Source organism: Pelophylax lessonae (assembly GCF_965119305.1).
Source record: "Pelophylax lessonae genome assembly, chromosome: 3".
Taxonomy (NCBI): Eukaryota; Metazoa; Chordata; class Amphibia; order Anura; family Ranidae; genus Pelophylax; species Pelophylax lessonae.
This window is the reverse complement of record NC_138770.1, coordinates 228,042,964-228,057,544: the sequence shown is the minus strand read 5'-3', so window position 1 is coordinate 228,057,544 and position 14,581 is coordinate 228,042,964. Positions and strand designations below refer to the sequence as shown.

The 14,581-nt window shown below is 42.5% G+C and overlaps 1 protein-coding gene across 2 annotated transcripts in view; it reads left to right on the top strand.

Annotated features, from left to right (window-relative positions):
- PLS1 (plastin 1) overlaps nt 1-14,194 on the top strand; it is a 200,169-nt gene extending 185,975 nt beyond the window's left edge. For both annotated transcript variants that reach the window (XM_082252256.1, XM_082252257.1), the window contains exons 14-16: nt 7,479-7,602; nt 10,487-10,611; nt 13,783-14,194. In XM_082252256.1, coding sequence (XP_082108382.1) covers nt 7,479-7,602; nt 10,487-10,611; nt 13,783-13,918 — 385 coding nt within the window. In that variant the 3' untranslated portion in view covers nt 13,919-14,194. The remainder of the gene's footprint in view (nt 1-7,478; nt 7,603-10,486; nt 10,612-13,782) is intronic.
- The last annotated feature ends 387 nt before the right edge of the window (nt 14,195-14,581 follow it).

The following is a 14,581-nucleotide window of genomic DNA, read 5'->3' as shown; positions in this document are numbered from 1 at the left end:
ACTGGAGTAGCTGAAGGGCACGGGGGGGGGGACTGGAGAGAATTAAGGGGGGTTTGGAAAGCATTGCAAGGGGGTTGGAAGGCGCAGGGGGGTGCACAGCCATGGGGGGGAGCACTGGGGGGGGGTCGGGCAGGGAAAACCAGGGGGATAGAGAGCACAGGGGGAGGGGGGGAAGCTGGAGAGCACTGGGGGAACTGGAAATCACTGAGGAGGGAGTCAGGGAGCACAGGGGGGGGGGGGGGGGTGGAGAGCACAAGCACCTTTGGAAAATTATATGCACTTTCGAAGAGGATGTTTTCACTTGACACATGCTTATGAACTTTCACTCATTAATAATTTTTTTTATGAACTTTTAGCATATTCAATTAAGGGTCATAGTAGCTTTTATTGATTTCTCATTACACATTTATTTATTTATTTATGGACTAAATTTTCACTAATAGCACTTTTAATTAATATTTGTGTTTTCAATGGCCACATGATTGTGCAGTGTTTTGCACTGAGCACATGATTATTCCCATAGACACACTCCTAAACCTTCTTGTCCCAGAAGAGTTGAACCTGGTATAGCTGAAAAAAGTGGGCCAATTCAATATTGAACGCTACGGACTAAGACCGGGATGCCATTAAAGTTCATGTGCATGTAAAGGCAGGCGTTCCAATACTTTTGGTAATACAGTGTATACCCCATTCCAAACTAGTAGCCCACGGTCTTAACATTGTCGTAAATTTATTGATGTGTATATAAAAATTGCCATAAACTGGAAAATTGTTATCAAATACTTGCCGTCATTTTCCTTTCCTGATGGACTCCATGGCAGCATACGTATCGGGCTAGTCCCGCCTCCAATCCTACCCTATAGGACACCTACTCCCATAAATCTTTGTTCCTGTTAAGCACCTTTGTTCTGTAACTAGCCTACTTAGGAACTGGGAGTCCATAAGGAAAGGAAAATTAAGGTAATTATTTGATAACAATTTTCCAGTTTCCTGACAGACTCCATGGCAGCATATGTATCGGGAAATAACTTGCCATACACACCAGGGTGGGCAGATGCTGAACAAAAGTTTAATTAACTCTGTCAACCGACAGGACTTGTCAGCCAAAATTAACAGAAGAAAGAGCCGCTGGCTCAATAAAATAATGTGACAAAAATGTATTGATGGAAGACCAGGATGCCGCTCTACAAATCACTTCAGGTGCGACGTGTCTGGAAACTGCCCGGGAGGTGGAGACACTCCGAGTCGAGTGCGCCGTAACCACCACTGGAGGCACCAAGCCCTTTGCCCCATAAGCCCACTGGATGGTCTGAGTGATCCAGGAAGAGATAGCTCTTGAAGAAGCATGTAATCCCTTATTCTTCCCCCCAACAAGTACTGCCGAAAGGGAGTCGTAACCTCTAAGTATGGTTTGAGACAATTCCTAACATCAAGTGGATGGATGGAGGAGCCTTCATCCTGTCTAAAGGTAGGCAGGACTATTTCCGGATTTTCATGAAATACTGAAGTAATCTTTGGTCTTGCCTCTCCGACATAGGGATTAGGACTACTCTGTCCGGAAAAAAGGTTAGGAAGGGTTCTTTAGCTCCTAAGGTCCCAAGCTCGGAGACCCTCTTAGCTGAGGTAATGGCTACCAGGAAGACAGTCACAAGAGTAAGATCCTTAACTGTAAGAGGCTAAGCCGATTCATGAATCCGTTGTGAGAGGAAGTTGAGGACTAACGGAAGATCCCATTTGGGGAATCTCGGCCTCTTCTGGGGCCTTAGCCTTACTACTCCTTTAAAGAATTGTCGGACAAGGCATTGATTCTCTCGATGAAGCCACCACAGAAGACTCGCCCTCATGGAAGGGGTTAGAAAGGGGTTAGAAAGATGGGCTGGTCCAGATGAAGTGTGTCCCACTGCTGGAGAAAACCTCTCTGAAAGGGCCGCATTCTCCACAACGCCCACTTCACCATGGGGGCCGTGGCGACCATGGTCCCGATGATTCTCAGTCACTGAGGAGCTTGGAGATGAGAAGATGAAAGAGCACGGAGTATCCTGTCTCAGATCAACAGGACTTTCTCCTCCGGGAGGGAAATTGTGGCTCTCACTGTATCGAACAGGACCCCGAGATAAACGAGAGACTGAGTAGGAATTAGATGGCTCTTTTCCAAATTCAGGAGCCACCCGAATCTCTGAAAGGTGGACACGACTTGACCCAGATGCTCCACCAACTGATCTTTTTCCCAGGACAAAAGGAAAAGGTCGTCCAAATAGTGGTGGAGCCGAATGCCTCTTATCCTCAACAGGGCCTCGACAGCCAACAAGACTTTTAAAAATGGTCCGTGGCGATGTGGAAAGCCCGAAGGGGAGACAGGTAAACTGTAGGTGAGAGTGGCCGATGGCAAACCGGAGGTACTTTTGAAAATCCCTTGCAACGGGGACATGAAAATAGGCATCCTTTAGATCTATTGACACCATCCAGTCTGTTTGTTGCACTGCCTGCTGGATAGACAACAGCGTTTCCATCTTGAACCTCTCTTTCTTGATGGACTGATTTATGTATGTAAGGTCGATAACGGGTCTCCAAGAGCAATTCTTTTTCTGGACCATGAAGAGAGGGGAATACATTCCCTGTCTGTGCTCATGCTCTGGTACAGAAACGACTGCCCCTTGTGACACCAGGGACTCCACATAGGACAGCAGTATTTGAAGCTTTTGAAGAACCTTAGTTTGGGGGCCCTGTTGAACGTCCACATGTGTCCGGACGAGACTGTTCTGACAGTCCAAGAGTCCCGGATCGAGGCTGCCCAGACATGTCAAAAATGTAGCAAACGTGCCCCCACCTGACATGTCTGGGCGGGCCCAATCTCAAAAGGACTTGGTTGCTCCTCATAGTATTTTACATAGTATTTACATAGTAGGTGAGGTTGAATAAAGACAATAGTCCATCCAGTTCAACCTATGTAGGTGTGTGTGGCCATAATCATCTCTCATACCCCTGAATGTTCTTCTCCTTGAGATGTACGTCTAAGAGTCATTTGAAAGCCACCATACTTCTCGGGTCGCCCGAGGGGACACTCTTTGATGGTTTCCCGGAGGAAGACTGTCTTGACCTTCAGTTGAGCCCAAATTCTCTGCCAGGCCTGTAGGTACGTGCCTCCCTGGCACGGTCTGGGGCATGCCTTCTGGGCTGTACTTTTTTCTGATTGAAAAGGCGCTGATCTTGGGGAAGGAACCCAGATTTGCCACCCGGCTGGCCCGGGTTATGACATCATCCAATTTATTCCCAAAGAGGGAGGAACCTTCAAAGGGAATACGGCACCACACTTGCTTGGAAATCGGATCGGCCACCCAAGGCCTGAGCCAAAGGGCCCACTTAGTCATAACTGAGGATAGCATAACCCTGGCCAGAAGGTGGATAAGATCAATAGAAGCCTCCCCCAAAAAGGACAAGGCCATCTTCAGTTCCTGAATCGGAGAACTTCTGGCAACCTCCTCTGAGACACTCCAGAGGGATTCGTCCACACTGTCAGACCACAGTTCCATAGCCTTGGACATTGCAGCCAAAGCTAAGGCCGGTTTGCAGGCCATACCATCCGTCAGGTAGATTCTCTTGAGATCAGAATCCATTCTCCTATCCAAAGGGCCCTTGAAAGAGACCGTGTCTTCTAATGGGAGGGTAACATTCTTGACCAGCCTCATTACCGGGGGGGAGACTCCAGGTGTTTTACCTCCTCTTCCTTAAAGGGGTAGAGTCTAGACATCTTCGAGAGCATGGAGTTCTTCCTCTCCACCCTGCTCCATTCATCAGTGATGACCTCGCCCAATTCACCCAAAAAGCGGAAGTTGAGACGCTCCTTTTTCAGCTGTCTGAAGTACTTCTTCTGATTTGGTGGGGAAACCGCTGGATCTTCCCAGTTCAGGGTTTCTGCTACCGCCCTGACTAAGGGAGGGACGAGAGCAAAGTCGAACCTCAAGCAGGGATCTTCTGCTTCCAAGTCACTTTCTGACAGCATTGCTGATGGATGACTTGGTTGTAAAGACCCAAACTCCTCTTGGCCTTGTGCCCTTCCGAGGGGAGAATATGGAGGGTTTACCACCGGGCTCGGAGTCTGCCCGACTCCCAATTCCGCTAGAGAGTCTTTGACGACCCACTTCAATTAAGGACTCCAGCCGCTGGTCGGAGTTGTCCCTTTCGCCCGCAGCCTGGGAGAAACATCGGTCACACATTGACCTTGGCTCGGGGACTCGGACACCACAATCCCAACAACCCGCTCTGTCTGGGTGTTGAGAGGGGCCGGGCGAGGCGGGGTCTTTCCCATGTCGCCGGGGGCTGGACGGGGATCTATGTCTGGACCTTGATGAAGAATGCCGGTGATGCGACTTCTTTGCATGAAGAGTGACGAGGATCAGACCTAGGAGGGCTGTAAACAAAAAAGAAAAAAGCAAGAACACAAACAGGGAGCAAGGGACATGAAGAACGCCCCTATCCCCCCTCTCTAACCATCCCACCCTCCTATGCCATAAGTACCTGCTATGGGCGGGCTGACCACAGGAGGACGGCGAGGCTTTCATCTCTGGCGTTGACCTACAGAGATAAGCCGGACAACAGGATCAGAGAGGAAGAAGAGGGGAAAACAAAAGAGCCCCCACAACCCTGGGGATCGGTCTCACCTCCAGATGTCTTGGTAGCTTTGCAGTAGGCAGGAACTAGAGGCACTGTCCAGGCTCTTCTCTCCAGTGTGTAGGACCCTACACAGACTGCTGACACTGTCATTCATTTTTAAAAATAAATGGCGCCCGCTTACATCATCCAGCAGCACCGCCGGAACCTACTGCGCCCGCGCCGCGCTGACCACCACTACCGTGCATGCGCAAACTGGTGGGCGGCGGGAACGCTGAAGCGGACCGGCCCTGGGACACTAGAAACCAGGGAAGAGAAAAGGGAGCAAGAAGAGAGGTAAGGGAGAAAACAACATACCACTGCCATGGAGGGAAGAGCACTTACTTTCAGAGAGGCCCACTAGACACCAGGGATGGATAGGAGTCTTTATTGCTGCATACACCGGACTTCTTGGGCAACAAGCCACTCGCAGCAGCTGGGTTTCAGGCCCCTGGCTAACATGTCCTCAAGTGCCCCACTCCATACCCTGCCACAGCTAGGGCTTAGCGGATTTATGCGACTCATTTCCAAGTCGCCGGAGCTATCCATCCCTTCAGATCCACCAGGTAGGATACAGGTACTGTGCACCGTAAAAAGACAAAAAAAGGAACAAAGGTGCTGAACAGGAAAAAAGATTTATGGGAGTGGGTGTCCTATAGGGTAGGATTGGAGGCGGAACTAGCCCGATACGTATGATGCCATGGAGTCTGTCAGGAAACGTATATATAAATAGAACTAAATTTCACTGACAATAGCATCGGGAAAATATTGCATTATTCATGTGTATATTTTTATACTAGCATAATTCATCAGATTCTCATTGGTATCCTATTGCTAAGGATGCATGAATCTGCCTGGGTTCAGTTCGATGCAGGTTCTTCAACCCAAGGTGAAGTCCACAAACCACTAATTTAACTGTGTGCCTCATTGAAGTTAAAAGGATTCTAATTTTGCATACCTCCCACCTTTCTGAGATGGAACGAGGGGCACCTATTAGCAAAAGTATGTAGAGACAGGACACACCCACTGCCACGCCACGATTAGTTAAACCCACAAGTGCTTTTTTTTTACATTTTTTTTACCACTACTATTACTTTATATTGGCGTTCGAAATTTAAAAATGCATTCGTTTAGAAATTAGATGGAAGGTTTAGCACTGGGAAACACTTTTTGAAAGATAAAAAGTGCATTTTATATACAACTATATAGATCACACTAAAATGAAGGACAAATGAGGAGGAAAGAGGGACAGAGGGACTTTGTTCCAAAGCAAGGACAGTCCCTTGAAATCAGGGACAGTTGGGAGCTATAATTTTGTTATTTAGTGCTGACCATTTTCAAGGATAATGGATAAGTTATTATCAAAAAAGGGCATGCGAAACTGGGCACTGCCATGGAGGACATTCACCAATGCAAAAAAATGTTTGTTTGTTCGAGGCCACAAGCCCTTCCAAAGGACCTGTAATACCACCCCTGAATAAAAAGTCCACTCATTTTTAAAGGGAAGCCTTGCAGCTAAAAAGAAAAAAAAAAGAGAAATAAAAAAAAAACAATACATCCCCAAAATAAATGAAAACCCAAAAATAATACACCCCAAAACAAAAGTCCACTCTTATTTAAGGGAAGCCATGGCGAAAAACTGGATACAGTTTAACTTAAAATAAAGGCCCTATCAGCAATATACCCCCAATATCAATGAAAACCCCATAATATTACCCTCTAAAACAACAACATATTTTTTAAGGAAAATCTTGCAGCAAAAAAAAAAGGTTGTGATAGAAAGAACAGCAGCTTAAAGTGACCAATCACCTTAACCTCCCTGGCGGTATGATTATGTCAGGAATTACATACCAAAAGCGGTACAATTGTTTTCATGGAAATTTGGCGTTATGTATTATAGGCCTACAATTCTTAGTAATTACTGACTTAATCCTGACCAAAACAAGACTCTAGTAGACATCCCAGATGTGATAAATTTGAAACACAAACATGTGAATTATAATCGAATCAATAATATTATTTTATTATTTAATATATAATATATATAATAAAATTATATTATTGATTAGATTATAATTCATGCATTATATATTATATATAGATATATGTGTGTATATATATATATATATATATATATATATATATATATATATATATATAACGCATGAATTATAATTGAATCAATAATATAATTTTATATATATATATGTGTGTGTGTGCATATATATATATATATATATATATATATATATATATATATATATACATATATATATATATAATATAAAATGTGTTTTGTGTTTTGTGCAACGTTTTTTTTTTTTTTTTTTAATTTCCCTCCCTAGTTCCGCTCTCATGCAGCATTGCGGGTAATGGTAATCCTTACGTTTAAAATATCATGACAGAGGTAAGATTCAATCACTTACCAGATGTTGGGGGGTCATGTGTGCCTTATAGCACCATGACCAATCGAGCTTGTATAGCCGTCCAGGCTAAAGATGTACTCTCCTTATGGCTTGCTCCAGGCGGATGAGATGGTGGGATCCCCCCTTTTTTGGCACGAGGGGACAGGAGACAGAGGGGGATCCCACCATAAGGTAAGTGATTGAATCTTACCTCTGTCATGATGATATTTTAAACGTAAGGATTACTACTGAGTGGATTGAGTAATCATCGCGCTGAGCACTTGCAGCTTTTCGTTTGGAAGTTTTGCACAAAGGACTCACTTTATTTTGCATTCTACACATGGAATCATTAAAGATGCTTTAATGTTTTCACATTGTTTGTAGAACATACGGATGTATTTTATGCTGAGGTTTTTCTTCTATTAGGTATACACTAAATGTATTATGCGACCTTGGAGAAGGTGCAAAGATTGATGACAGAACTATTATAAACTGGGTAAATGAAACTCTGAGAGATGCTAACAAGGACACCTTCATCACCAGCTTCAAGGTAAAAAATGTAACAAAGTCTATTTTATATTTAAATTGTATTGCTTGAAGGGCATGCCCAGTCTTTTCAATGTGTTTATATGAACATTTAGAATAAATCAGCTTAATGTAAATAATCGTATGATTAGGTTTTAATAAGTGTGTGTGTATATACTGTATACAAATTTTAGGGCAGTCATATACTGATTACATACAACGGTTATGCTTCCTGCTTTGCATTGCTAAAAACTGTCTGGGCTTTACCGCTCCTTCACACAATGCAAGGCTTTAAGTGCATTGGTTCATATTTACTCCCTTTGTTTTTTTTTTCCTTATCTCATTAATAATTTAAATAAATTAGGAGAGATTGGAAAATTGCAGCGAGCCACTGAAAGCTCCTTATTGTGACTAATCTACAAATCTCCATATGTTATTATTTTACAAGATTTGCATAGCCCCAACAATTTGCGCAAGATGTAGGCGGGGTGCAGCATGGTACAATGGCAATAATTCACAAAGTCAGGTGCAATATAAAACTTGTATTGAAGTATTGCAGCATCAGTTCACAATAAACACGGTGGGACAGCTACCTAGCAAGGCACACTCACAGTTTCCAAAACCGTGAAGTAGATTCCAGCCGAACCGACAACGTCTGTTGAGAGGGGACAGAATGTGACCTGGCCGCCTTGTGCCTAATCAGGAAGGTATTCAGAGAGTTGCGACTCTATGCTTTCCCTCCTCGTCAAGGACCTTTCCTTATCGCTAGTACTGTCCCTAACAGATGATGTACCTTTCCAAACTCTACCCACCCGCAAAAATGAGCCAAACCGAGGGACCAGGATCTTTAATGGACTCTGCCACACCTAAGATGGCTACCAGAGTAAAATAAGCAACCAGTATCCAATCGGATCGCTACCCCAGTGACTCAGGAAACCATAGAAGAACCTTGTTCCCCATGACTTCCTCTCCCTCTGCATTGCTGCTGCGGTTCATCGCCACCTGCGATTGAGACAGTAAAGTAAAATAAAAGAAAGCATCTGGTTAAAACTGGGCTTTGAAAAAACATAAAAATACTGAAAGTCAGGAATGAGTGACAAGTTCATATAAGTAGAATAAAACTTTAATATGGAATCATGAATTCTTACTTACTTAAAGGAAAAATTTACTTTTGTAACATGTTACATGTTAACCGGTTGCCGACCGCCGCACGACTATATACTGCGGCGGTCAGCCCCGGCCAGGCAGAGTGATGTATGGGTACGTCACTCGCCTGTCACTGACTTGAGAGCCAATTGCGGGCAGGCGCGCGCCCGCCGCGGCTCGTTCACTGACAAGTCAGTGCGTGTGACTGGCGGACCCGATGTCCGCCGGTCACACTACGATCGCTCCGGTGAAGGGAGAAAGGCGGAGCGGCTTATGTAAACAAGCCGCCCGTCATTCTCCCTGGTGTAAAAATGAAGATCAGACGGTTCTACTATGTAGGACCGTTGATCTTTGTTTTTACACCAATAGCCATGTCCCTATACAGTTAGAATCATGCCCCTAGGACACACTTAACCCCTCCCTCTCCAATACAGTTAACCCCTTCCCTGCCAGTGTCATTTTTGCAGTAACAGTGCATATGTATAGCACTGATTACTGCAGTAATGTCACTGGTAACCCCAAAAGTGTCAAAAATGTCAGTCAAGGGTCCGATCTGTCCGCCGCAATGTCGCAGTACCGAAAAAAAAATCGCAGATCGCCGCCATTACGCGTTAAAAAAAAAACACCAAAAATGACAAAAATCTTTCCCTTTGTTAGTAAACGCGATAACGTTTGCGCAAACCAATCAAAATACGCTTTTTGCGATTTTTTTTTACCAAACATATGTAGCATAAAACAAATTGGCCGAAAATGTTAAAAAATTTTGATTTTTACATTTTTTTTGGGGGAATTTCATATAAAAAAATGTGAAAAATATTGTTATTTTTGCAAAATTGACGCTCTTTTTTTGTTTATAGCGCATGATCAAAAAAATCACACAGGTGATCAAATACCACCAAAAGAAAGCTCTGTTTCTGGGAAAAAAGGACATCAAATTCGTTTAGGTACAGCGTCGCACGACCGCGCAATTGTCCGTTAAAGTCACGCAGTAAAAAAACCCCCAAAAACCCCCTGGTCTTTTAGCAGCCAAATCCTCCGGGGCTTAAGTGATTAAACCCGTATTTAGGGTGTAACATGTAACATGTTATAATAATGTACATGTCTGCACCACCCCAGATCCCTCATTGTGTCAGCAGACAGGGGATCCTCTCTCCAACCCCTGTCACAATTCAAAAGCAGCTTCACATACATGGTTGCCACATTCATTCACAGTTTTTTATGGATGAACTAACTACAAGTCACATCTGCCTTTGTGGCAGAGGGCTTGTAGTTCTAAATTAACTGTGAGGGCACTGGTGAGCGATCTTATAGTTTATTGTTTCCTCCTGCAGTTCAGTAACTGTCTGCCCATATGGGAGGTATGAGCAGACATGATGATGATTGACAGTCTGCAGGACCCTTCCATTGCACCCTCAATCTGCTGTGTAAAAAAATAATAAATGCACATATTTTTTTTTACCTGCAAAAAAATGTGCATGTATTATTATTTTTTTTGCAAAAGGGGAACTGATCGAGAACTGATCCTTTAAATGTGTTTTTCCTTTTACAAGGCATTATTTATCGATATTATGTAACAGAAACTGTAAGTCAGCTGGGAGACATGAAAAATCCACACAAAGCCTGAATGACAAGTAAAGTGCCTTGTTTGTGGTAGCAAATCATCCAAGGTTTAGTGAATAATATACCCATTTCAGAAAGATTCTCCCCTGGCCTAACCAGTAAATATGTACATATTTCATACTGTGCTAAACCTTTCTTTTCAGGATAAGTCCATTAGTACCAGCCTGCCTGTGCTTGATTTAATTGATGCCATTGCCCCTAAGGCTGTCAATGCAGAGATGGTAAAAAGGAATAACCTTTCAGATGACGACAAAATGAAGAATGCAAAGTAAGTTATTTATTTATGTTTTTAATTAATTTTTCTTGTTGATGTAGGAGGGTATTTAGTTTATGAATAGGAGTTTCTAGTACTGGACAGTATTCAGGGGTTCCTTGCCACCCTGTATATGGGCCCCTAAGGGTTCAGGTCCCTAGTATTCTGGTGAGTGTATTCTTTCCATATAGCATATTATCTTTTATCCTGTGCAATACAAACATTCCCTACCAAATGGACATTTTTGCCTTGATTGAAATAAATTAATGTTAATATCTATCTATCTATCTATCTATCTATCTATCTATCTATCTATCTATCTATCTATCTATCTATCTATCTATCTATCTATCTATCTATCTATCTATCTATCTATCTATCTATCTATCTATCTATCTATCTATCTATCTATCTATCTATCTATCTATCTATCTATCTATCTATCTATCTATCTATCTATCTATCTATCTATCTATCTCAGAATTTGGTAGGAAGATATACAGGCATACAACACTCTTTGCGTAGCATTCACTACTCAGCTTTCATTGGAGTACCAAGAAACCCTACAGTGTTCTTATATTGCTGGGGGAGTTCATCGGTGAGTCAGAACAAAGAATTTGTTCAAGATTTTGATGTTCCTGCTTTTCCTGCTGTGTTTTTTATTGTGTAAAATACATTTAAAAAGCTCACAGGGAGAGTGGGAGAGGTAATGCACAGACATATCACAATCACTGTCCTTGAAATATATGAGAAATTCTTGGGTAGTTTTAAGTGGATGTAAACATGATTGATGAAATTTGACCTAGGCACATACAGTATCTCACAAAAGTGAGTACACCCCTCACATTTTTGTAAATATATTATATATATATACATATATATATTATATATTATATCTTTTAATGTGACAACACTGAAGAAATGAAACTTTGCTACAATGTAAAGTAGTGAGTGCACAGCTTGTATAACAGTGTAAATTTGCTGTCCCCTCAAAATAACTCCACACACAGCCATTAATGTCTAAATTGCTGGCAACAAAAGTGAATACACCCCCTAAGTGAAAATGTCCAAATTGGGCCCAAAGTGTCAATATTTTGCATGGCCACCATTATTTTCCAGCACAGCCTTAACCCTCTTGGGCAAAGAGTTCACCAGAGCTTTTGAGGTTGCCACTGGAGTCCTCTTCCACTCCTTCATGATGACATCAGAGAGCTGGTAGATGTTAGAGACCTTGCGCTCCTCCACCTTCCGTTTGAGAATGCCCCACAGATGCTCAATACGTTTTAGGTCTGGAGACATGCTTGGCCAGTCCATCACCTTTACCCTCAGCTTCTTTAACAAGGCAGTGGTCATTTTGAAGGTGTGTTTGGGGGTCTTTATCATGTTGGAATACTGCCCTGCAGCCTAGTCTCCAAAGGGAGGGGATCATGCTCTGCTTCATTATGTCACAGCACATGTTGGCATTCATGGTTCCCTCAATGAACTGTAGCTCCCCAGTGCTGGCAGCACTCATGCAGTCCCAGACCATGACACTCACACCACCATACTTGACTGTAGGCAAGACATACTTGTCTTTGTACTCCTCACCTGGTTGACACCACACACGCTTGACACTATCTAAACCAAATAAGTTCATCTTGGTCTCATCAGACCACAGGACATGGCTCCAGTAATCCATGTCCTTAGTCTGCTTGTCTTCAGCAAACTGTTTGCGGGCTTTCTTGTGCATAATCTTTAGAAGAGGCTTCCTTCTGGGATGACAGCCATGCAGACCAATTTGAGGCAGTGTGCAGCGTATGGCCTGAGCACTGAAAGGCTGACCCCCCCACCCCTTCAACCTACAGCAATGCTGGCAACACTCATACATCTCTTTCCCAAAGACAACCTCTGGATATGATGGTGAGCATGTGCACTCAACTTCTTTGGTCGACCATGGTGAGGTCTGTTCTGAGTGGAACCTTTCCTATTAAACCAGTGTATGGTCTTGGCTACCGTGCTGCAGCTCAGTTTCAGGGTCTTGGCAATCTTCTTATAACCTAGGCCATCTTTATGTAGAGCAACAATTATTTTTTCAGATCTTTAGAGAGTTCTTTGCCATGAGGTGCCATGTTGAACTTCCAGTGATCAGTATAAGAGAGTGAGAAAGATAACATCAAATTTAACACACCTGCTCCCCATTCACACCTGAGACTTTGTAATACTAACAAGTCACATGACACCGGGGAGGGAAAATTGCTAATTGGGCCCAATTTGGACATTTTTAACTTAGGGGTGTAGTCACTTTTGTTGCCAGTGGCTTAGACATTAAAGGCTGTGTGTTGAGTTATTTTAAAGGGACAGCAAATTTACACAAGTTGTACACTCACTACTTTACATTGTAGCAAAGTGTCATTTCTTCAGTGTTGTCACATGAAAAGATATAATAAAATATTTACAAAAATGTGAGGGGTGTACTCACTTTTGTGAGATACTGTAAATCTGCAGAGCTTTCTTATCTCTCTCCAAAGAATTAAATCCGTGGCTTTCTTCTGCTCCATTCTTCTGTTATCAACGTGATAACTTCAGACGAGTTCTCCATCAACTGAGATAAAACCAGGCTGAATTTTGTGTCGGGGTGGGTGCTATAGATAGATTAGCAGAGAGCTGATCTCATCACAACACATTTCTTCCTTTCTCTGCCTATGTGGTGTGGGGGTGTGTGCCTTTCCTCCAATCAGCTGTCACACAGTGTATGCAAAGACTACACTCCCAGTGCTGAACAGTAAGAGAAAATTTCTAACACAATGTTCACTTTCTAAAGAATATAGCAAGCTGAAGACAGCAGATATGCATGTAAAACATATGTAGGCGAGATTTGTTTAATCTCTGTGTACAGTATGTGTATCATCTGAGGCTGTTCATTTCACTGGGTATACAGTATGTGAGGGTTTACATTCACTTTAACTCTACAGACAAAAATGGAAACCTCAGTTTTGGGTGGTTGATTGTCGCTCATCGGTTGCAGCTAATAAACTATTTTTTACTACACATTTAAATTTTGATGATTGCGGAGGATTGTGTATGGTGAATGAAGATAACCTGTTTGACATTGATGTTTCAAACTATTCTATGATGCAGCCCCATATATTGTCTCACAATACATTACAAATTCTAACCTCTTTTTTTTTTTTCTTATTCCATTTATAGGTATGCTATTTCCATTGCCAGAAAAATAGGAGCCCGGATATATGCTCTACCTGATGACCTAGTAGAAGTGAAACCAAAGATGGTGATGACAGTATTTGCTTGTTTGATGGGCAAGGGACTGAACAAGTTAAAATAATGGATACTGTCTGCTCCATGTATTGCCATTTAATAGGCTGAGTGCCTCATGAGGAACAGAACTGACCTGTTCATGATTGGTAAAGATATGGTGCAGGAAAGTGTGTATACAATTATGGAAATGGACTCAATTATTTCATCTGAAAACATATGTAATATAGAATAATGTTTAATAATCTATGCTTATTATACCATGATTGGTCATAACCTGAATCTTGCTACCCCTACTTTTTGTACATGGAAATGATGCAGGCCCAGGCCATTGTCACATGACTTTATAACAAGCTATCAAGGCAGAATGACTCTGTACGCCATCATTTGCTTTAAAAAAAAACTGCAGATTGGAAAAGCCTCAAGTATATTGACTATGTTAAAAAAAAGCTGTTGAAGTGTCAAGCCTGTTGAATAAATGTGCTGCAGAAATAATGCAAGTAAGAAATGTTCAGCTATACTGCAATAAACTGATGCTGGCATGGTAAAAACCTTTCCTTTCTGAATAGGGTGAACAAAGCCAGCCTCTGGAAACATGTCTAAAGCTTCGCAAGGTCTCTGCTCTTGATAAAAAGTAGAGGATGGTTGATATTTGGGTCACAATCTTTCATCCAGCTTTGGCATTCTAAAGATATTAGCTGGATCTCCATATACATGTTGAACACACATGAAA